The 24,356-nt window shown below is 40.0% G+C and overlaps 1 protein-coding gene across 2 annotated transcripts in view; it reads right to left on the bottom strand.

Moving 5' to 3' along the window:
• Window positions 1–24,356, bottom strand: part of COG3 (component of oligomeric golgi complex 3) — a 56,535-nt gene that overhangs the window by 15,765 nt on the left and 16,414 nt on the right. Inside the window, exons 10-19 of one of the 2 annotated variants that reach the window (XM_019529901.1) lie at window positions 23,178–23,304; window positions 21,658–21,749; window positions 19,186–19,325; window positions 17,435–17,592; window positions 12,254–12,359; window positions 9,650–9,774; window positions 8,406–8,495; window positions 5,672–5,792; window positions 2,129–2,217; window positions 1,884–2,018 (exon numbers count right to left, since the gene is read on the bottom strand). In XM_019529901.1, coding sequence (XP_019385446.1) covers window positions 1,884–2,018; window positions 2,129–2,217; window positions 5,672–5,792; window positions 8,406–8,495; window positions 9,650–9,774; window positions 12,254–12,359; window positions 17,435–17,592; window positions 19,186–19,325; window positions 21,658–21,749; window positions 23,178–23,304 — 1,183 coding nt within the window. Of the gene's footprint in view, window positions 1–1,883; window positions 2,019–2,128; window positions 2,218–5,671; window positions 5,793–8,405; window positions 8,496–9,649; window positions 9,775–12,253; window positions 12,360–17,434; window positions 17,596–19,185; window positions 19,326–21,657; window positions 21,750–23,177; window positions 23,305–24,356 lie in introns of both variants that reach the window. The other variant, XM_019529900.1, reaches the window with a different exon arrangement.

The raw sequence follows: 24,356 nt of genomic DNA, 5'->3' as shown, positions 1-24,356 counted from the left end.
TTTCATAAAAAAGGGCAATGTGCTATGTTTTTAATGGGAGAGCATAACTTACATTGCTGCTCTAAGTAAAGGCATTATGTTTTATTCCCAGATATCTCTGCTGTTCTAATTTTGGTTCTTGTTCATAACCTGATTTTTGTCACTGTAACTCTGTTCTTATTTAACGTTTCCAGTATGATCTTCATGAAAAAATTTTACACAGGAAAACACCTTATGTTGATAGGGGGTTGCAAAGTAAGTTATTCAAACATTATAACATCAAGTGAAAAAAATAGCATGCAGCCATTTTATTCGGTATGATACATTCTTTAATATGTACAGGAGCAGAGAATAAATGATGAACAGGTCAACTTAATTCTGGCATTTCCTAGCTCTTTAGTATAGGGGTGTCCTTGGAGAGACCCAGCATAGGTGGTGGTGTAGGCATTAATGCAGCCTCTGCCTGTGCCCCTACCAGACAGTGGTGGAGCTCACCCCTGTTGATCCCACCCACTGATTTCTGGTCCCTCTAGGAGCTCCACGGGCTAGTTAAAACAGTTCCATGGACTGCATCTTTGACACCCCTGCCTTGACAGCTGCCTTTGCAATCTGACCATTATTTTACTGCAGTCGTGCATCTAATTTTTTATGTTTCTGAAAGAAAAAGCAAACTGAATAAAAAGGAACTCTATCTTATGGCAACTTATTGCTTCCCATGTGGGTCAGCAGCAGAGTTGGACCCTTCAGGTCCACTTGAACTCTGCTATGTGTGTTAATGGAGTATGTGACAGCAAAACCAAGATGTCAGCAGGTAAGCATCATGACAGAGCAGAAGACAACAAATTTGCCAGCTTGCTTTACACATTCTTGGTGACAAGATAAGTAGCAAGACTCAAGAATTCCAGGTCCCTGTGCTTCAGGGGCACTGACACCAGCCCTAGCCCAGCAAGCAAAGTCTGACTCTGTCCCATACGAGTCCCAGTCTTGTCTATTTCTCCCTGTCCCTCCCATGCTAAGAGAAGCCACTGAAAGGTTCTGCTCAGCCAGCGTGACTGGGGAAACACAGCCAGGGCAGACAGAACTGGTGCCAAATGTTAATGCCTGGTTTTAAGATATCTAGTAGACACCCGAGACTTGCAGCTTTTCAATAACTGAACAAGATCTGAGCGGTATTTCACAAAACAGCAAGAGGTCCATCTCGAAGCCTTGGTCTATACCCTTGATCAATGTCATAGCTAGGGCGACCATAAGAAAAACCAGGACATCCAGGACCCTGCCCCCTACCCCCAAGTCACTGGCACTGCTGCTGACAGCGGGAGAGGCCAAAGGGGAGGGATAAGGGCAAAGACCAGCAAAGAGATGGAGTTGCATGGTGCACCATGCTGCTCCAACTCCTCCCAGACTGTGCCCCATGTCCCTGTGATTCTGGACACTCAATTTAATTTCACTGACTGGCTGGAACTAGCCTTCAAAATCCAGGCAAACCAGGCTGTTTGGTTACCTAGCCATAGCCCTAATTCAAGGCAGCAAAGCACTAGTTTCTCAGCAAAAACAATGGAAGGATACTTTTTAAATTGGACAAAAACTTATTTTTCTTTTAACTCATTCTGTGACCTAGCTGAACAATTTTTGCTGGAATTTATAAAAAGCCAGTCTGAGGCAGGTAACTGACAGGGTATATTTGAGCCTGAAAGGTAAAATTTCAGCAAAGTTACAAGCCACTGAAAACTGTTTTAAATGGCAATTGCAGGTAACTTTCATTAAAGCACATAAAGTAAATGCAGGTAACTTTAGTATCAGTTCCACCTGCAATAAAATTAGCATTAAACAAATGTCAATACTACTTAATCTAGCTGGTTAGGAAAAATATCCCTGTTAACAATGAATCTGGAGCATCTTTGTACCTTTGACATGAACTCCTCCAGCTGCTCTATAAACTGCTTAGTTTGCTGTTGAATAAACTGCTCACAAGCTGATTTCAGATGACGGTCCACATCTTTCTTAGAGTCAATATAATGCTCTCTGATTTCTGGAGTGCCCTTGAAGAGAAGACAACAATTCACTTCTCTTTATTTGCCCAGAAATCACCATGCATTAAAAAAAAAAATGATAAGATGCATCCTACATGGAATTAAAGACTCTACATTACCTCCAGTAAGAACTGTATCAAGGCATTGTTGCTGTTTAGCCTAAAAAATCTTGGAACCGTCATAGGGTTCAGGATTTTAAATGCTGCATCTGTGAAGCAGAAAGTCACTCATGCTGTAAATGTGAGGGATTCAGCTACAGTAATTTAAACAGAAATATTTTATTATTTGATTACAAGTGAATAGCACAATCATTTCTACCATTTTTCATTAAAACCCATTGTACTGGCACTACATAAAACAAAGAAAGGTGCAGTCCTTTCCCCCAAACAGTTTACAGTCTACTATTTATTAATACCAACAGCACATGGTGCAGCACAAGAAAATTCCTGATCTAATGAAGGTACAGGCTAAATGAATACAGTACATAAGTGGTTCACAAATGTTTTGGATCAATGTACCACTGTCAACTCTCCAAATTTCTCCTGGATCACTATGCTCCCTTATTAACAAGCTTTTAACTGAAAATACTACACAGGAAACGGCAAGTATCTACTATGATCCACAAACTTACCAGAGCCTAGCAGACCAGTTCTGGAACCATTTATGTCAACCAAAGCACACTGGGACATACAGGGACCCATTCTCAGAGCCAATTCTGAAAACCTTTTGCTTTGTGTGAGGTGTCTTCCTGCAGTCAAGTAGGATTATTCACACAAGTGGGGAGTCAGTCTCTCCAGTGAAAGCTTACAGAATTCACCCTATACAGCTTCCATACACCAGCAATGAATTCATTCGGTAATTCAAAACTGGCAGACTCACGGTATTTTTCGTCCCTTTTTAATTAGAAAAAGGGGACAAAATGTCTATGTTGATATGGCTTCATGTTTATGAGCTTTGTAGAAGCAAAAGAAAAGCAATAATACCTAAACAGTAAAACACAGCGCGGAACTGAAACACTTTCTAAAGCAGACGAGACAAAGACATTAAGGAGATGTCATCAATGTAGCCAATTTTTTTTTTTTAAATGAACTAAAAGTAAGTTCAGGTACCACCTCTGGCACCAACATCCTCTAGTTAGTTTTCTGTTATAGATCTCCATTTTCCTTTTATTCTCAAAAATATTTGTCTCCATCTTGTTACTGCATAAGACACCTGCACAGAGAGGAGAACTCAACTACAACAGAACTGGCTACATTCAAGTGTTGTCAAATGTACAGAGTAAACAGAGAACTGCTTTCTCTCTATTCTTTCAGTTATAATAATCTCATAGTGTTGTAACACTTAGGTATAGAGGTGCATCGATGCATCAGTCTGATATCGGATTGGCACCAATAGAAAGAAAACTAACATTACTGGTAAATCAGCCTTTTTTGGCCAGGGTAGCCAATAACGTCACCGATAAATGCTGCATGTATGCACGGAGCTGCAACTTCCACTACGTGGTCAGGAACGCAGCCTGACAGCTAAAAGAGGAGCATCCAGCCGGTAAGTCTGTGGGGGGCAAGGCACACAGAGGTGCGGATCGAGGCCCCCACAGTAAGGGAGTGAGGCATGGGCAGGTGCCGCCCAACCAGGATGTTGAATGCAAGCCTGCGGCTGGGAGCCACAGGTATCTCATCTAGGGAAGAGGGGGAGGGCGGCTCCCTGCCACTGTGCATACCCCCACGGGAGGCATGGAGGGCATGCACCCCTCTGGATTTGTGTGCAGGGCAGAGGTGGGCTGGGGCCATGGGCTGTGTCAGCCTCTTCCCAGCAGGGGGGCTGGGCCAGGGCTGCACTCAGGGCAGGCACCAGTGACACTGGGAGGGGTGGCTATGGAGTGGACTAGAGCCACCCCAAAATTTACCATAGCCACCCCACCAGGCACCGCAGCCACCTGCCTTGCCCCTGCCCACTCCAAGCACAGCCCCCCTCCAGGAAGAGGCCAGCATAGCCCTTGGCCCTGAGCCCACAATGGGAAGACCACCTTCACCCCATGGAGAAAGCCAGGGGGGCACATGCCCCCTGTGCCTCCTCTGGGGATGCATGCAGCGGCAGGGAGCTGCCTCCCTTCCCATGCCCCCCCCCCGGATGAGCTGCTCGCAGCTCCCGGCCCTGGGGTTGCATTCACTGCCCTCGCTGGGCAGCACCTGCCCCTGCCCCACTACCCCATCACCATGAGGGGCATCGATCTGACCTCCCCCCATACCCCTTCCCCGCCCCTCCCAGACTCAGTAGCCAGCCACTGCTCTCTAAGCTGTGGGACTGCAATCCCGTAAATCAGCAACTGGATAAGTATCAGTCAATATAGCTGGTTACTACTCGGCCATCAATATCGGCCAAAAAAAACCTGTTTACTGGTGCACCCCTACTTAGATACATTTTCACACATCAGCATGGTTTTTAAGCTGGTCACATCACTTTCATCTTTAAAGCTACATATTGCTATGCAGATGTCACTCAATAAAAACGCCATAAAGTTTTATTTTATATATATATATTTCCCGCCCCCCATAGCATGATTTACTGCATATATGCTCTACATTACATTAAAAGGATGAGAGTTTATAATACAATAAGAAATAAACAGGCATTTCTATATAGTTTTCCAATTTAAAGGTGCAGTATAAAGACATTCTTTCAGTTACTTACCACCTTGAGGAGGTACTGGCTGGCACAAAAATTTATTCTTTTTAAAGAAGATACAGAACAAACTTGCGTGTCAGCCAGGACAAAAACACCAAGAGGATATATTTACCCTTTAACCTCCAGCCAACTAGAAACTACTTAACAAGAGGGAGGTTTCATTGATGTTCAAGTGCAATAGGAAAAATTGTTAGTTATAACTTTTAGCAGCTTCAGAGATAAACAGCATAACATGGCAGGAAAGAAAAAGCAATTTTACTTTTTTTCCCCCTTCACCTGACAAATTCTGTAATGGAAAAAGTAAAAACTGATGTATTTCAGACTTCTTTTCCTTCTGCTTCTGCAGAGTACTCAGTCTTCAATTCTTCCTTTTTTGTAAGATTTTCCCCCCCGTGTTTCATTAAAGAACTCATAGAAAAATCACAACCACTGCCTCTGCCCTGTATTTTCCCTACTAACTAGAAGCATGACAGCTTCATGAAACTACACAATCAGATCAACAAGATGTTGACTAACTTTGCAAGAAGTAATGATTTTTAAGTTCCACAGAAAAAGCCTGGGGAGATTTTATTCTGTATTAGGCAAGTAAGATGTATATTTAGCAGATTGGTTTTAATGATACTAGAAACAAGAGCAAGCTCTAAAGAATACAGCAAAGTAGAAAGACATTTCAGTGCAGCATGAACATGAAGCTTACTATTTAGCAGTTACCTATTTTAAAGTCAAAATATCTGAACTGGAGAGGTCAGTCAATAGGAAAGGCACAACTCTAGCTCTTAGCTGAAAACAGAGTTTGTTAGCAGCAGCCTGAGCTACCATTCAGAGAGAGAGTGTTTCAGAAAGGATTAGAACAAAGCAGGAAAATATAGCAGACATGCAAATGATTGCAGGTGAACATAAAATAAACCCAAAACCTTTGCTTGCACATCAGGGTAGGGCAAGCCCCCCCAGCTTTGTCAGCCAGCACTGTGCAATACCTCTAGTTTTCTTAAGGTCCAGGGAAATTTCCTTAATGGTGAATTCAGTATGGAAAGGAGCAATTTGTTCACGAAGAATCAGAAGGTGTTTTATTAAGAAAAGTTGTCCATCAACCTGGGTCTATATTAGAATAAGAAAAAACAAAAAACACTTGGGTCAAAATTTTAAAGAAAAATTATTAATAAAGCAGAAGTAGAAGTTTGTCCACCTATTTTAGTAAGTTACGATAACAGAATACAGTCCTCAGTTTACAACTTACAAACCATTCTTGCTTTACAGTAACAATAATTATAGCTCATGTTTGACAGTCCATTTCTCAATAAGTCATTCTACAGAAAAACACCACACGCACACTCCACAGAGCTTGGTCACAGACTTGTCACAACATGGCTCTCAGCACGTACATATATTCCCAACCTAATATGTTTGCAGACTCCTCTCTCAGAGAAACAAAGTATCATTTCTCTTTCATATTTTATTATATTTCAAAACCATTATGGTTGTGATATTTTTTTTAATTATCCGAAGTAAGGTATTAACACAAGTGCAGCAACAGCTCTACCATGGTACAGATGTGGCATTTGCTAGTCTGTCTTTTTTTATTATTATTATTATTAATTGTAAAGCTTAGTTAATTTTGAGGAAGTAAAACAAAGATGTGAAGGGTACAATGAGGCCAAGCTCACCACACTAATAATTTTTTGCTTCCTTCTTATGTTAGGTGTACATTCTACATTGCATGCATCCTTCCCCCCCAACAACATGAGTCTTCAATGTGATGAAGCAATCAGTAAAGCTAACCGCACTTTACCATGCATTAGCAGGTGCATCACAAACAGGTCCAGAAAGGTGATACTTCCCTTCTATGCAGCACTGGTGTGGCCACAGCTGGAGCAGTTTTGGGCCCTGTCCTCAAGGGGAATGTGGATAACCAGAGGAGGGCTACTTGTATGGCTAGGGACCTGCAGGTAAGGCCCTACAAGGAGAGATTGAGGGACCCGGATCTCTTCAGCCTTCGCAAGAGAAGGCTAAGAGGTGATCTTGTGGCTGCCTACAAATTCATCAGGGAGGGAGAGCAAGGGATTGGAGATGCTCTGTTTAACAGGGCACCCCTTGGAGTAACTAGAAATAATGGCCACAAACTGACAGAGAGCAGATGCAGGTTAGACATCAGGAAGAACTTTACGGTAAGGGTCACCAGAATCTGGAGTGGACTTCCAAGGGAGGTGGTGCTCTCCCCTACCTTGGCGGTGTTTAAGAGGAGACTGGACAAGCACCTGGTTGGGGACATCTGATTCCAGCGCTCTTTCCTGCCCAGAGCAGGGGGTCAGACTCGATGATCTGCTGAGGTCCCTTCTGACCCTAACATTTATGAATTTATGAAACTTTGACATTCATGCCTTGTTGAGGTAAATGGAGCAGGGGGCAATATCGCCCCCTCTGGTAGCTAGGAGAAAGTTTTCTAAACGATTATATATAAAGTAGTATTTCCCTTCACACTGTGAAGATGGCTTCTTGGTAACAAACAAAAACCTTATATTTAAAAAAAAAATTCATGAATAAAACTGGTGAAGAAAAAAGTATAAGATTAGTATTTTTTTAATTTTAACCAAAAATATCACTAGTGCAGAAAATAGCTTAAAAAGAAAAATATGGCTTTCCCTAACAGTACTCTTATAAGAATTTAATGCAACACAAATTAAGGCCAACATGGCTTAGATCCAAGTCCTACAAAAGCAACTACTTGAATAATATTCAGTGCAGAATTGAGATCTCTAGGGTACATTAGGCAAAGGCTGATTTATGACATAGTTACTGTACTGCTATTCTTTAACTTCAGCAATTGAAAAAAGTTACATATAAAAGAATCATCATAGAAACCTAAAGAAAAAATGTTTTCCATATAACTGTGTTCTCCTCAAATCATTATCATAAGAGGCTCTGCTGCACAATTGTCCTTCTAAAAGGACAACCGCTAGAAAATGAGCATATTACAATATAATACGTTACAAATGTAAAACACCAAAACCTGAAGTTTTTTCTAAAGACTAAATCCTTTTATCACTTTTATAGTCTACCATGGTTAGTGTATTAAACAAGAGTGCAAAATATGACTGTAAACATCTTCCTTCTTTGTTGTCCTGAGCTAGAATAATGCCATAATACCCGTGTTCAAAAGTTTACAATAGAAGATTAACAGCTATTTTCAGTGAAACCCTTTCTAAATTTCATTAAACCATTTTTGTATGGAGTTCATAACACACTGTCAATATCTTTTTAAGCTTGTACAATCTATAGAAGTATTGGATATTTGCAATATCTGCAAATACTTGCACTTACTGGCCTTATCGAATCTCCTCCCCAGGAACACTTACAAATCCAGTAAAAGAAGTTGTACAACATAAACAAAATACTAGGTGCAAAGATGTTCATTAGGGTCCTGCTATAGGGTATTGTTTGTTTGAATTCATATAATTTACAGTAGCCTATACTGGTTATCTCTACAATTTTTGCATTTCAGCTAGGTTTGCATGCATGTCATTATCTTTGCTTTACAAAACCTTATCACAATGGAATGCTAACAATTCCCACAGCATTCTGGGATCAGACAATGCATTGTAATGGAGATTTCAACACGATTCTGAACAACTGTTTAAAGAACCTTCATTATGTATGAAAAAAATCTACCTAATGAACACTGATACACTTTGGAAAGATATTATTTTGCCTGACCTTGTTTTTGGTAATTGAATCTGCAGCTCCCAACAATGAATGAATGCAGGCAGATAAGGCCTCTTGTGATAATCCTTGAAACACTGCCCTCTGGAGGGAATTAAACAAGAAAGAAAAAAAGAAAAACGCAGAAAAAGCAATTGGCAGATTGCTTACAAAGCTTAAAGAGTCACTCTGTGCACATTCCTACCCTTGTTCAGGCCATATGGAATGGCTTCCCTGATTGTCCTAAAATATACCACTAATAAAACTTAAACTGATTATATATAGTTGATAAAGCAAAATACTGTGGAGGGTGAAGGGTACTTACTATAAAACCCTCATTTAGTCTGCTATACTTTCAAACAAAAGAGTTTCAGACTAGTCGTAACAACACTTTTTCACTTGCAGCATAGGAAAGATCCTAATAATTAAGCATCAGACTGTCAAAACACTCTAAGGCGACCCTTGGTTTGCATTTGCCCACTTCATTATACCTTGTTTCTTAACATACAATGTCCCTTATTTTTGGATCTTGTAAAAAAAAAAAAAAATGGTATACTGCCCTTTCCTTTTTTTTTCCTAACAAAGGACTCCAACCAAAAACAATTATGGCAAATACCATTTTTACTGAAACTGCCACCAAAAGGTTAACTACTTAAACTGTTTCCAGTTTGTCCTTTATTGCCTCAAATATCAGCTTCACAAATTACGTTTTTCAAACCAGGATATCAATTTATTCCTTTTTTCTGAGAGCCATGGGCAAAAAGCAAAAAGCACTATAGAGGAAAAATACTTGTATTCATAGGATTTCTCAAAGATTTATCAACCCTGAAGATTGTCAGGTGATGTAAATACAAATTTGGATGCTTTGGCCATAGGATGTCAGTAAAAAAAGATCAACACCAATAAAATCCCAGCATTTTCCATTTATACTCAAAATAAGGTTGTTTGGGAGTCTTCTACATACTTTGGGGGTCTTCTACTGCTTATATACATTAAATACTTTACAGTTAGGGCTGCCAGACACTGGAATGGGCTCCCAAGTGAGGTGGTACTCTCTCCTACCTTGGGTGCCTTCAAGAGGAGGCTGGACAGATATTTGGCTATGGTGATATGACTTTGGCACACGTTCCTGCCCAGGGCAGGGGGTTGGACCTGATGATCTGTTTAGGTCCATTCCGACCCCAAGCACTATGATACTATGATATATTTTATTTAAAATGTGTCAATAAGTTTCAAGGAAAGGAGAAGTTTGTGCATACGTCTATACATCTGTACAGCTTGGAGAGACACACTAGAGTCCTTCGGACTGTGGGATACCACATGCCATGCAGATCTGCTGGTGAAATAGTGGTCTGCGGTCTGGGATTAAGAGATTCAGCTGAACCTATTTAAAAGCAGAACACACATTAAAAAAGTTATGACTATCCTTCTCTAGCGAACTTTACGAAATGCTGGACCACGTGCCCCACCCACCCTCAATACTGTTTCGCATTTTACTCTTGCAAAATTTATTTTCATATCCTGAAGAGAAACCCTGACCCATGATACACAAGAACACTTAGAGCATTGGGCTGAATAGGGCTTGAATTCAGATTCATGTCGGACAGTCAAATTGGTAAACATACTCCAAAACAGGGATCAGCAACCTACAACTCGCAGACCAGATCCGTTCCATGGACACTTGATTCAGCCTATGCCATGCCGGGTGCATTCCTCTGTCACCTGCCACCAATCCACTTCTGTTAGCAATGGGGCAGGTGGGGATGGTGGCATTCAGTGGGGCAACTAAGCAGATACTGATAAAGGTGGCATGAGAACTAGAGAGCAGCCTTCAGCACAGAGCAGGGAGGGCTGGGGAGCTGTGGAGGGAATCAGTGGCAGTTGGGTCACAAGCAATGGCCTGCCATTCATAGACAGTTGCCAACACTTCATATGAAGCACATATTCAAGGAGATGGGGAAAGCGTATTTCTCTTGAAAGCACAGAAAAAAGTCTATGCTACCATCAAAAAGAAAATAATTTAAATTGCAGTATGGTAAAGACTCCCTCTCAAGTTTTCCTCTCTTAAATCTGCTACCACACTTGCTTCTTTGATTTTGAAGCCAGCAGGTGACCCAACACAGAACAAATATTCTGGCTTCACTTGGAGTTAATCAGCTAATCCCCCACTCCTGGCCAATTTAACGTGTACTATCACCTATCCAAAGAAGGTTTTTCTCTAGTACTATTATTCAAGGTATTGGTTTGATAGGCATTTCTCTTGTAAAATATTAGCAACCTGGCTGCCAAAAGGATGAGAGGCACAGATGCTGAAAGGGGTTATATGGGAGAATGAATTGGGAGGGGTGGGGGGATAGAAACAGAGCACATGCCCATGAGACTCCAACAGAGACCTTCTGAGGGAGAGAAGAAAAGGAAGCAAATCAAGTAAGTGCCTCACAGAAGACAAACGCATTTATTTTCCCCCTAGTTCCTGGGACAACATTTGTCAAGGTGCCAATTAAAAGTTAAATCTATTGGCACCTATTTAAAAAAAAAAATCAAAAGAAGTTGCATAAATCAAGCACAGGATGAAGTGATTGGCTTTCTGGGGATTCTTTAAAATAATCTATTAACTCAGCATGTGTAAGTTATATCCATTATTAGAATTAACAGCTGTTTGTTGGTGTCTATATTTGAAGGTCCTAGCTGAAACACTGAGTCTTATTTGCAGGCTTTGTATATCAACAGTGGACAATAATATGGTAGTCAATTAGAAGAAGATCACAGGCAACTGAAAAAGAGCTAAAAAGATACTAGCAACCTATAATAAGACAGACAAAAAATATGCACTCAAATATTCCAGACACATGGGAATGCATGAACAGAACTGATATCAGCAACTTCATGGAATCAGTTCCCTGTTCACAATTTATAAAAACATGGATCCCAGACAGAGGTATTAAAATTCAAAGACCACAGCATGAATTACTTTAGCAGCTAGGAGCTTAGCTGTTACAATCAGTTAATAAGAAACACAATAAAAGGATGCAAATCACTGTTAGTACCTGTTTTTCCCCATCTGAAACACATTCCTGAACGACAAATTTCAAGTGTTCATTTAACAGGAAAGCCAGAATCATATTAAATTATTCTCTCGACTTGTGTAGAACAGCTAACAAACCCAACATTCACAAGCAGGGAGTTGATAGAGGTAGGAATATTTTACAAAAGAAAACATGTGAGCTTATATTTTAAAAAGTTCGTGCAAAAACACAGCATTGTCAAGCAGTTTGACAACAAGAGTAATACTTCACAGAACAAACTGCATCTGTGGCACAAACCTGCCACAATTACAGAGGTTATGGTATTAAGTTATTGCAAATTTTAAGAGACTTTAAGTACATATGGATGGAACAAACACCCTCCCCCCCCTTCACAGTGTAATTTGATGCAGCTGTATTTAGCGTAACTGTTTCATCTTTTTACTCCTATGCCACAAGAAGTAAAACTAAACTGCAGTAATTTATCACATTTCACTCAGGGATAAACTATGGTATTTTAGCTTCACTTACTGTGGAAAGAGTAGACAGACGAAACAGCAGCACTGGCTCAGCTGATTTACGCTTCCAAGCAGGAAGGCATTCTTCCATTTTAAAACATTTTCACTGTTCACCTGTCCTAAGTTAAATAAGGATCTTGAGCCAAAAAGTTATCTTATTACCAGCTCCTCTCAATAGTCTCCTTAAATAAAGCCTCAAATGAGCCTTAAGAAAATAAGGTTATTTGAGGCAAATGCAATTATTATCAGTATTAGTTCCAGTTAATGATCCCTTTACAAATGTAAGTTAGTTTGACAATATAATACATAGTCCCAGGCATACCAGATTTAATTAGATTGGAGGACTCTGGATCTTCTAGCCGAACATCTGAAAATGAAGCTTCAGAGGTCAACTTCTTCTGTTCATCTTTTAAACTCTGTGCAATTTGCTGAAAGGAAAGATGTACCACATAATATTTATATTCAAAAGAAAACCAGGAACACCAACACTTGTATAAAAGTGTCATTATGATATTATAGTCATTGTGATATTATATGTTTACAATGTATAAGTTATTAATTTGTAACAGAAGTTGTGCTCACCCTACTAGTAGTTCAGGACAATTTCATAAAAACAAAAAAAATGTAGCTACTGGTAATGGAGTAACAGAGCAATACTTAAGTGATTTCGGATACAAAAGTATTATATAGTTCTACTTAAAGTACAGTTCTTAAAAAAAAAAAAAAACCAGTACCTTCTAAAAATGGTACCAAGGGACTCCAAAGTGTGTTTCTTTCTATTCCTCTACCAAACTTATTCCGCTTCAATTTAACAAGATTTTTAATTATTATTATTATTATTATTGATAGCCACACACACAAACTCCATCACTGTCATGTTAGAGTCAAGCTGAATTTGTTCCTTCTCATGCATCCCCACTAATCAAGGTTTCGCAGACTTCTTCAGATCCTTCATAGCATTAATGCAACTCTTGTTTTTAAATTATGAGTTCAGTGACCCCTGGTTTGATCCTAGTGCCATTAATGGTTCTTCACAAATGAAAATGATTGCATCTTCAGTAAGTAATGAAACAGTGCAGGAATTGGATCTTCCCCTTTTATACGAGATTTCACAATTTCAATATTTTTTTCTGTCCCAAAAAGGAACAAGGACCAAAAAACTAAAAATTAAACAAATTCCAAAGATTCCATTTTAGTCCATTAACAGGTTTAATTCCAGCTTCCACCTTCAGCTTTTTAAATATGGCATTTTTAAAAGCTATTCTGAATGAAAAAAATCAAAACATGCCATTCTGGAAATATCAAAACAGGATCTCTCTACATTGTCACAAAGCTTCGTTTCTTTTTTCTTAATGATACTGTCATGCACATTTTTCAAAATCTCTCAACTGACAAAAACCACTTTTTGGTGAAAAATATTTCAATCAGTTGTAGCAAACAGTTTTACTGATACACTAGAAGAAATAGCAACGATGAGCTCATAGCTCAATCTGATAGGTGCACTGGCCTTGTTACAACTAATAAAGTAAAAACACAGCAGAAATATTACTAACCAATTTTAAAAACCACAAGAAAAAATTCTGTTAATTAAGGTGGTAATATTTTTTGGAGTCTTTCCAGTTAGGTAAAGACATTTTTCCATGATTTAAGACAGTGCTTCCTAACCAGCGTGCCGTGGTACAATAGTGTGCCGTCAGAAATTAACAGGTGTGTTGTGAAATTTTTCCATGGCAATGAGCTACAATAGGTATGAGGATGGGGAACACCTTAACAGGTGTGCTGTGGAAAATGTTTATTGATCTAAGTGTGCCTGGGGCTGGAAAAGGTTGGGAAACACTGATTTAAGAAATTCACCGCCAAACTATATTACAACCAACATAAAGAGTAATTTAACATGAAGACTATTTCATTAAGCAAAATTGAAAAAACTGTCATTGTTGAACCAAAACCCATGAATATAAAGAAAAAATTTTAAGGCATGTAATATATTTTAACTAAAAAAACCCCAAAAAACAAACAAAGCACAAGAGTAAGAATACATTCTGAGTAAATTGTGGACATCGAGTACACAATACCTTCAACAAAGTATCTGTATTACAACAAGATAACAAGAATTGAATTTTTGCTAGCTGTCTTATGCACTGGATTCAGCTATGATATCCATATTGCAAGATTTAATATGCAGGGACCTCTTTTTCACACTGGCTGGAAGGTGTCATGCAGGCAGAAACAATTCTTAAGAATACAGCAATGTTGCTTCCTCCCACCTCCATTTTTAATAAAACAAAAACACTTTGAGAAGAAACATGCTTTGTTTTAATGGGGTCTTACTGAACAGCCCAGCTAGGGACAGAAGATGCACGTAAACCAGTTTAAGTAATCAGAAACTGGTTTAAACCTGTAACAAAACAGACTTCCAGTGTACATAAACCAGTTTCAGAACGGTTGAAACTGGTTTAAGACAAATCTGATTGGTCAAACTGATTTCTGAAACTTCTGCCCCAGACCCCTTCCTGGTTCAAGTTAAATCACAGTCCCCCAGCATCCCAGCATGCTTTGCAGCCCTGAGTTGGGCTGTGCTGTCTGCTCCAGAGAGCAGGGCTGGCCCCGCCCCTCTGCTCCCTAGCTGGGGCAGTGAGGGCTGGCTGACAAGGGCGTGGGGGTGGGGGTGGGAAGCCTGGCTGGGGACCACAGCTGAGTCTGCCAGGATAGGGGCAGCCCCTGCCAGACTTTTCCCCACAGGATCGGAGGCATTGGGGAAGGGGCGGGATGGAAGCAACAGCCTGAAAGGGACTGCCCCCCCAGGCAAACCCCAGCTGGGGTCTAGGGTCTCAGAAGGGTTTTAATCTCCCCTTCCCCAGATCAGTGTGTTGGCCACGCCCCCCAATCTCTGCTTGAGATGAGGTCTGTGGGATCTCCACTCCAACACCTAAGACCACCTGCTGATTCTCTAAGAAGGATTTTCTGAATACCCAGCAGTAAGGAGACACTCTGCCTCAGGATTATGTAAAACTTATGTAAGGCTCTCTCATCTTTCTGGTTTATTACATTTCATTTTAAGTTAGACTAAGCTGTGTGTGTTTTAGTGGGCTGTATCTTAGCTTAGGTAAAGATTGTTGGCTGTTCTTCATTGTGTGCTTGAGGTTGCAAATTGCTGTGTTCAGTACATGCTCACTTCAGAGAAAGGACTATTCTTATTTAAGCTTTATGGATTCAATGCCACAACCTTTTCCCCCGACCCACCGCTTCCTCAGCCTGGCAGCCTCAAGTGGGAGTTTGGGTGGGGGTGGGGAGAAGCAGCTTGGCAAGCACTGCCTCACCCCACCTCTCCACCCCACCCAGGCAGACCCGGGTTGGGGTCCCCTGTGGGCCAGGGAGGGGATTTAAACTCCCACCCTCCAGCATGCTAGCCCCAAGCTGGAGCCTGGCCATGCCCCCTCTGCTGGAGCAAGAATGGGGAGAAGCCTTGGAGCTTCAGCCCCTTCCCTTTGACTGGCTGGGAGTCATGCTCTAGCATCCCCCAGCCTCTGCCCACTGCAGGCATGTGGCTGCATTTCCTGAATCAAGAGTGAATGTCTGTTCACTTGCTTCTTGGTTTAATCTCTGCAGCTTAAACTAACCTGCAAAAAATGAATCGATTCAGCTTCAGGCTTTTTGACTGTCCACATTTAGCCCCTGTCCTTTCTGCCACTTTTCCTGGTGGCAAATGACTGGCTAATGGGCTTGCTTAGGAACATCTGTTTGAGTACCTAATTTGAAACCTAATTTAATATTCTAGTGGATTCCACAGAAATCATCAACTACAGAATGGGGTTTTATAGATAAATGCAATCAGAAGGTAGCACTCAAGTATTCTCTTTAGCATATTCTCCATAGGAATTCAGTTAAATGTTTTCCCAGTACTGCTAGTACTTCCAAGTCCTGTCATGCTATGGCAATTGCACACTTTGGGTTTTTTTCTCTCCTCCTCACCGATTGGTCATCTTGGTAGCAACTGCTTGAAAATGCAAATAGACTATTAACACTCGAGTACAAAGCATAAAAGATGCTCTTGCTCTGACATTCTGGCAGAACATTTTATTAATCCCATTTACTCAGACACACGAACCCCTCTCAAAATAGTCAACATGAGTTTAGAAGTGATCAGGCAACAATGAAGTAAATCACCAAACAAGTGAGAGAGTGAACAGAAGGCATAAAAAAGGTGGAAATCCTACAGAATGTTCTGGTTAAGCACTGGAACAGATTTCTTAGATCAGGGAATCTCCATCTTTGGAAGTTTTAAGTGCAGCTCAGAAAAACACTTGGTAAGGATGGTTCAGACAGAGATAATCTTGACTCAGGCATAAAGTTCAATTAGGTGACCTCCCTTCAGCCTTGTGCATCCATGAATTAAAAAAGTAAAACTTCTCCTCTTTGCCATGACTGGGTAACCACAAAATTAATACTAACTAGGGTACCACCAGTAAATAAGAACCTTGTCTAGAGTAAAAAGGACACAACTAAAGCAGCATAATCCAGCTTCACCCTGTGCAGATTGGCATACATTTATGCCAATATAGCTATCCTGCTTCTTTCCTTTCCTGATTGGTCAGTTTCAGTAAACCTGACAAATCTCTCAATGCCAACTGTCCTGACAAGTCAGTTGGAAAACAGAATTGATGAATTATGTTACAAATCTCAAAAACACAGGCTGGCCAAGACCAGCAAGGTTCCAATCGAATCATTCAACATTCTGATTGCTTCCTACCATATTGCAAGGAAATATCAGCAGTCCTGCTTTTTATTATAATGTACTTCAATAGCACAAAGTATTACTAATTTTTTAATTATATATCAAATATGCTGTTTCACTGACATTTTTATTCTATGAACAATTACCTTCTGGGGTCTTGCATCAATAGGACACTTTTATTAAAATAAAGTAAATTATGTTTTTTAAATCCTCCCAGCACTTGTATTATAAGCACAAATTTGTCCTGTGAAAAGTTGAAAATTACTGCTGTAAGTGGCAAATAAAGGCAAAAGCAGCTGGAACCTATTTTTGACCTGGCCAAATAATCTTTTCTTTCTTTTTTTTTTTTTATACAATAACAAAATAGTATCTGAACAGCAATTTTGAAAACAACACAACTAACAAACTGTCTGATGACAGAATATTTTCTTACAATTAACTCCAAATCTCTGTTGACAATAAGCAAAAGTCAGGACTACAATTTCTGTTGTTTGTTTATTTTAAAGAGAAAGTTAGATGTCTCAAAGTTCAGACTAATGCAATAGCAAAAACTGTGGCCAGATTAATTTAAATCTAAAATGTACTACATCACCTGACTTCAAACTACAGGTTACTCAAGGGATTTAATTGTGGTAATATCACTCCTTTTAAATATAGCTAAATATCAGAAGTTTCTATCCACTTTCATCTGTTGTGCCCTGAAATGTAACTATGTATGGTGTATAAAACTAAGAAAGCAAGTAAACAACATGCAAGCTTGTCCTGTACCTCCATCATTTCCAACTTATCAGGGTATGCAAGATCCCCTGGAGCAGGCTTGTAGCCCGTGATATCAGTCTGAATATAGATGTGCGTCCTGTAGACAAGGCGTTCTTGTACATCCTCTAACATCTGTTTGACGCCAGCAGCAAACGCACCCAGTTGTTCCGCTGAAAAGAACATCAACATATTACTTTCAAAACTTCTGGAAAAGGTACAAGTAATCTTCTTTGAGTTTCATCTTTTGCAAAGATCTTTGTCACAAAATACATATGCTGCATAGAAAGGCAGTCAATTTCAAAGCAACCCAAATTGCTGATCTGCCACTGTCTTGCTGTTTGGTCTTTTGCCAGTCACCTATATTCTCTTTGCCTAAGTTTTCCCAATGTGCAAACTGGAAATGTAACAGAATTAGAAAATACAGATAAGTGAATGTATAAATCCCCCAATCTGGGAAAAGCTGAGAACACCAAAGCTGAAGTTTCAGCTTAGCGTAATTTAGGTATATGGACAGCATCACAAAGTAGACTGACAAGACCATAGTGCAAGATAGCCAAATAATTTGGTTTACTGGCTCCAAAAAAAAACAAGTTCTTAATGGTCCAAGCAGAAGCACTGTAAATCAAACTTCAAAAAAGTACTGTGTTTACATAGCAAACTAGTAATTAAAAGTAGCTCAGAGACATCAAAAAACAAACCAAATTAAAAAACAAACCTGTTTTGTTATCCTTAATAGTTTGGCTATTTTTCTAAAGCCAGAATTATAATCCATTCCTCATATTACCTTCACAACCCCAGATCTCTGCTTTCCATAGGTAGCACCAAACATTATAGATTGAGACAGTAACACCATACTTGGGAAAACTATAAAATGCCTTGTAAAGTAAGAGAAAAATGGGTCCATGTCCTTTTTACTTTGGTATGACATGTAAAAAAAATGCTGAACAAAAATTTTCCTCTCAATTGTTTTGCATTAAAAATTCATTTTTTTTTTTATCCTGGAGACCTAGCAAAAACTGTAAACATTCAAGAAACAGAAAGCTGAGCACCTGAAACAACCTTGTTTTTAAAAATGTATTTAAAATGCCCTTTTTTATGCTGGGGCAGGAAGGATGATGTCTGTTACAAGCTCAAAACATTTCTCAACACAAGGAAGAGCTTGTTATCCATAAATGAAAGGCCCTTAAAAACAGGATAAAAAAGACTTGAATTTCTGATATTTGTATGGCAAAAAATAAAGAACAGAAATTTCTGTATACTTTTGCTGTGCAATTTTCTCTCTCTCAAAGTGACAGACACCCAAAGAGGTCCTGAAGATTTATGAAGATTTTATAGGTTACACAGCAATTCACAAAATGAACTAGTTTCTTCACCTATACTAAAACTTTTTTTTTTTTTTTAAACAAAACAGAATCCTTGGCCAGATGTAAAAGTATTTTTATCATCGTACCCTGACTCTACAACAAACAGGTGCACAGATTTTCTGATTTGAGCAATCCAATGAGCTCAAGTTATTACACAGGAAATAGTGACTGCAGAATAAAGGATTTTACATTTGTAATATCCAGAGGTAACAGGAATCTCTAGAATGCCTTTTACATACTCATCTGCATGAAAATGTTTTTAAAAATAGCCATTTGTACCATCAGCACAAAGCTGACATAAAATAAGCTTGTGGCATACAGAATACACAAAACAAACTGTGCATGCTAAATTTAATAGTAAAACAGTGTAAGTTTCAGATTCCACTTATGAATTACCATTGTTCTGTACATGGTCTTCAAGCATCTCATTTTTTAGAATGCCACAGAGTTCAGATAAAGTTTCTAAGTGAATAACGTGGATGATCAATGGCCTGAGGACATCATATAATGATAGACACAATTTTTCCAAAAGTTCACTATGAAATAAAAAAAATATATATATGTAAGCATTATTAACAATATTTCTAGGGTACCAAAACACTAAGTTCATGTCACATGGAAGAATAGCTCCTGTATGTTAACATACTAGATGTTCTCAACATAACATGATTTTGTTATTCCAATCCAATGAAATTACCATTCATTTCAGAACTACATAACATTCAATAATAAAAATAACTAGCCTCAGAATAAAAATAACTAGCTTCAGAGACAATTGATAACAGTTTCTTATTTCTTCTCCATAAGAGTCCTGTGTAGAAATCAAGGCATGGCATTTTAATTCAGCAATGTTAAAAAAAATATCACATTAAAGCACATACGGTAATGCTAAAATTCATTCTGTGTCACTTGTGACGTTCCCTTTGCTACAACACAATATTTGTGTTTAATGAGGGTTCTCCCCGTCTCAGACTAGCTGCTTCTTGATCATGCAATGAAGTCACAATATGCAACTAGAAACAATCTGAAAATGTTAATGATCTGTGCAAATTAGTAAAGGAAATATTTGAAGTATTTAAATTAGATAGTTTGGTACATTTGCAAGTTTGCTCCAGTCTCAGTCTTCTTATCCTGGATAAACCATTTCTGTTCAGGAAGAACTAGTGACAGTCAATAGTACATGGGAGTTTGGATTCCTTTCATCACAGTGTTCCCAAGAATCAGAACAGATAACAAAGACCACATTTTTCAATGTGGGCCTCCCTGTAAGAGCTCTAGAAATGTAACAGCATAATGTAACATGGGAAGTAGCTCTAGTTAAGAGCAGAAGCTAAGAGGAAGAAAACTGCTCAGCTGCCCCACACACGTTCACCCCTCCAAAAGTAAAAATTCAGGCCATGCACGTCAAGATTTAGCACCTGAAACAGAGCTCCTAAATCTATTCTGTCATCTAATTAATAATGACTCACAGCACCTCAGCACTTTTGGGAAATACAACTGCCAATTATGTGCCTCAATTAGGCTTATTAGGCACCCTCAGTTTGAAGCATCTGCCTCAAACTTTGCTTTTTTTAGAGGTGAAAAATGTAGAAAAAGCCAGGAGGAAAGGAAGAAAATGGACTTATGACTAATAAGCTATAACTGCTTTTCATCTACATTCAAAACTAGCTGTCAAAAATTTATATTAGATTTCTGAACTATGGCTTGAGTTTCTAAATTAGAATGTAAAAGCTTGTCTGCACAGATTTTTTTAAACTGGTTTAATGAAGAATATCCACATAATGGTGTTGCACTGAGCTAATTAATTAGTTTTTAAACTTTAGTAAGTCAGTGAAAAAAAAGTGAGTAGACAATGCCTGAGAACTCAGCTTTGAGCAACAAAAAATGCTTCAAACAACAGGAACTCTGTAGGGCAAACAAGAAACAGAACAAAACAGCCTAACCATAACATCCCTTACTTGAACAAGTCCTTATTGCAGATTTCCACTGATGCCCCTAGACAGAACTAGAAACAAAAAGGGGGAGGTGGAATGTACTAGCGCTCCTCTACTGGGCTTTGCCAATACAAGATGCGAAGAAGCGGAATTACTCAGCAGTTTTTAGCGACTGCCAAAATACAGCGTGTGATCTTATGCTTGGCTCCATCTTGATGGTGCTCAGACAGCCCCAGACTCTTCCTCAGAAGGGTGAAACTTAAGCCACTGGGCTTTTTATGTTTGGCATACATTAGAGGATCTCAAACTTCCTTTTTAGCTCTGGGGGCTATGCTTGCCTTTAGTGTGGTACCAGTACCCTCTAAGCTCTGTTCTGCACCTCTAGTTTTTAGTTTTAGGGTGCAGATTCAGCAAGAAAAAGAGCAGTGTCTTCAAGTTCCACCTACACTTGACCAAAAAGTGTCATTTGACAAAATGATGCGTCATTCAAGATATCACAAGCTGTGCGGCCTATGAATGTCCCTCTCCCTTACATGATTTGATTAGCAATATAAATAACGATTGTTAAGCATCAGTGCAAACAGCCATTGAGAAAAATCAGGGAGAGCTCAGGCTCAGATATCCCAATGACAGGCCTGTTATAAGAATTAGAATAACAGAGATTGCCATAATTCCCACTGCCTAACTCTCAAACCACCTATGTCATTTACATTAAGTTCAAGTTTTCAAAATAATCTCAGATCCGCTGCAAACTAAGGGAGACGCATGAAAAACTGCAAAGCAGCCTTGCTGCTGTATATCAGTATCACGTAAGTGGGGTAACGCTCAAGCCCCCCAGTTCTGGGACTGACTACTGCAGCAGTGTAGACAAGCCCTACTGTGTAACAACTTATTAAACATTACCGACAGTAAAACAAGAATATATACCACCTACTCCAATTTTGGTGTTGGTTTTGTGAAAAACTCATTGTAAAGCTGGTGTTCATCCTGACACACATGGACCATAAAGGCACAGCCACTTCGTACCTGCAGTCAATAAACACAAAGATGTGATTAGCTAATAGTCGTCCTTATAAAGTTGACACCTGCAGCAGCAAAGCATTAGTACCCCACAAAGGTGCTGCTCCTATGAGGCTGCTGCTGTTGTAGGGAGTGTAATCTAGATACATGGTACGGGAAATGTTTCTGAAGAGAGTTATTCTCACCATGTGCTGGTGCAGACAAGTACCAAATATATTTATACTGAAAAGGATACTACAGTGACTGTCACTTCTGCTGAAAATTAAACTGAAGGCTGACATTTGACCACTCAGCAGCTTCAAAGTCTACCATGATAGAAGGGAGATACCATATGTATAGCTCAAATTCCATCAATCAAATAAAAACTCCTTGTGCAACCTTTTTTATTTTATTTTGCATTTAATAATGTTTAGAAGACCCTCACTTTTTATAAATGAATCCAAGATTTGTCCCAGACAAAGAAAAAAGGGAGATTTCCATAGAATCATAGAAAAGGTAGGATGAGATGGGATCCCCAGGAAGTTATCTGGCTCAAACACCTGCTCCCTGACTAAAACACCTCAGTCCATCATTTGTCTAAGCTGCCCTTGCCGAGGATAGAGATTTCACAATCTCTTCAGGTTGCATGTTCCAAAGTGTAACCATCCTCAGAGTAAGAAAGTCCTTCCTAATATCCAATCTAAGCTTTTCCTGGGGCAATTTAACACCATTGCTCCAATAATCAGTTATCAAATCCCTCCTCATCCTCCACAACTGGACATAATACTCCGGGGGAGGCCTCACCAGTGCCAAATAGAGCAAAAGACTCTCTTCCCTAGATTTGCAATTGACATTTTTGCTTACACAACCCAGTATGCTGGGTTGTATTTTTCGTCCTTAACAGGATGACACTGTTCGTTCATTTTAAGCTTACAGGTCACTGTAACCCCCAGGTACCTTCTGCAGTACAGTTCTACAGGCGATCCAATTCATTCCACAATTGGTATCTGTGCACACAATTTTTCTGTTCCAAGTGCAAGACTTTGCATTTGTCCTCGTTGAATTTTGTTCAATTGATTTCAGACTGTTACTCAAGTTTACCAAAGTCCTCCTGACTTCTAGCCCTGCCCCCCAGATTGTCTGCAACACCACTCAACTTGACATCATCTGCAAGTTTGCCAAGTGTGCACTCAATCCCATCCTCCAAATCATTAATATATATGATCTGAGCCTTCAAGAGGCCGAGAAGCGATAATATTAAATAATTCCAGACCCAAGGCAGACCCCTAGGGAACACTCAGTTGTATAAGGAGAGAAACCCCCCCCCAACAAATTACTGAATCTGAACATCATCTCACATTACTAGAATTTCTGGGAAATTGTCATGTTTACCCACAAGAGGTTTGAACCCAAACAGAATCTGCAGTGATAAAAACATGATCGCAAGATGCTTACCAGAGCACAATGATCTCGGTTGTTTTGGCTGGTAAGTTCTGTGACGGTACTTGTAATACTTGGACTAAGCAAGCGTTCCCTCTGATCAAGGTAACATTGATGGATTTCATTGAGAAGTTGCTGGTACCTAGCCAACATACACACACAAAACAAACAACAGTAGATTTAGATTAGACATCCGCAAGAATTACTTCACAGTTAGGGCAGCTAGGAGCTGGAACCAACTTCCTAGGGAAGTGGTGCTGGCTCCTACCCTGGGGGTCTTTAAGAAGAGGCTTGATGACTACCTGGCTGGACTCATTTGAGTCCAGTCTTTTCTCCCGCCCAGGCAGGGGGTCGGACTTGAAGATCTACAAGGTCCCTTCCGACCCTACTTCTATGATTCTATGAACAAGTCAAGCAGGAGTTTATCTTCAGATCAACACTGTCTGCATTTCAACTTTTCTGCTATAATCCCATGGTTTCAAAAATCAAGGAAAATATTAGGATGTTTAAGCAATACTATATTCACTTGAGTTTTCCCACCCCCCATTTAACATGGGGGGAAAAAGCCTCTCATCTTGGAATCAAATGAGTCACCGGGGGGCAGGCAGCTGCTGTGACTTCAGCCCCAACCATGGGTCGGGGCCAGAAACAGAGTCACAGCTGTTGCAGCAGTAGCGCCAGCTTCACAGCACTGCTATGGGACTGGGCTGGGGCCGTACCCCATGCCCTAGGCTGTAATGGGAATGCAGCCTGCCAGCATAAAGCAAGCGTAAGTGGGGTGGGGGAAGAGAGGGACAGAGGCTGCAAGGAAGGGGAGACCAGGGGTAAGACTGGTGCAAGGAGTGGAGGGGCAGAAGCCTGAGGCCGCAAGTAGGAAGAAGCAGCATAGGAGGGAAGGAGGGAGATGGTGGTATGGGGGCAGGACCATTGGCAAAGGGCATGTCGTCTGCCTCCCTCACCACCTGCCCCACCCCACCACCTTTGCTACCACATCCCCCCCCTACTGCCTCTCCCACAATGCTCCCCCCCACAGCCTGCCCCTTTACCACCTCCCCCACTGCCCGCACGCCCACCTGGCCCTTTTACTGCCTCTCCCACCACCTTTCTCTCCTGCACTGGTGGGGATGAATTTAAGACAATCCTCCAAAAATAAATTATAACAAAATTATCAAATTTTCCATGCATAAAATACAA

The sequence above is a fragment of the Crocodylus porosus genome, unplaced genomic scaffold (genome assembly GCF_001723895.1).
Source record: "Crocodylus porosus isolate Cpor-Errol unplaced genomic scaffold, CroPor_comp1, whole genome shotgun sequence".
Taxonomy (NCBI): domain Eukaryota; kingdom Metazoa; phylum Chordata; order Crocodylia; family Crocodylidae; genus Crocodylus; species Crocodylus porosus.
The sequence above is the reverse complement of the archived record's forward strand: the minus strand, read 5'-3'. Positions and strand labels throughout refer to the sequence as shown.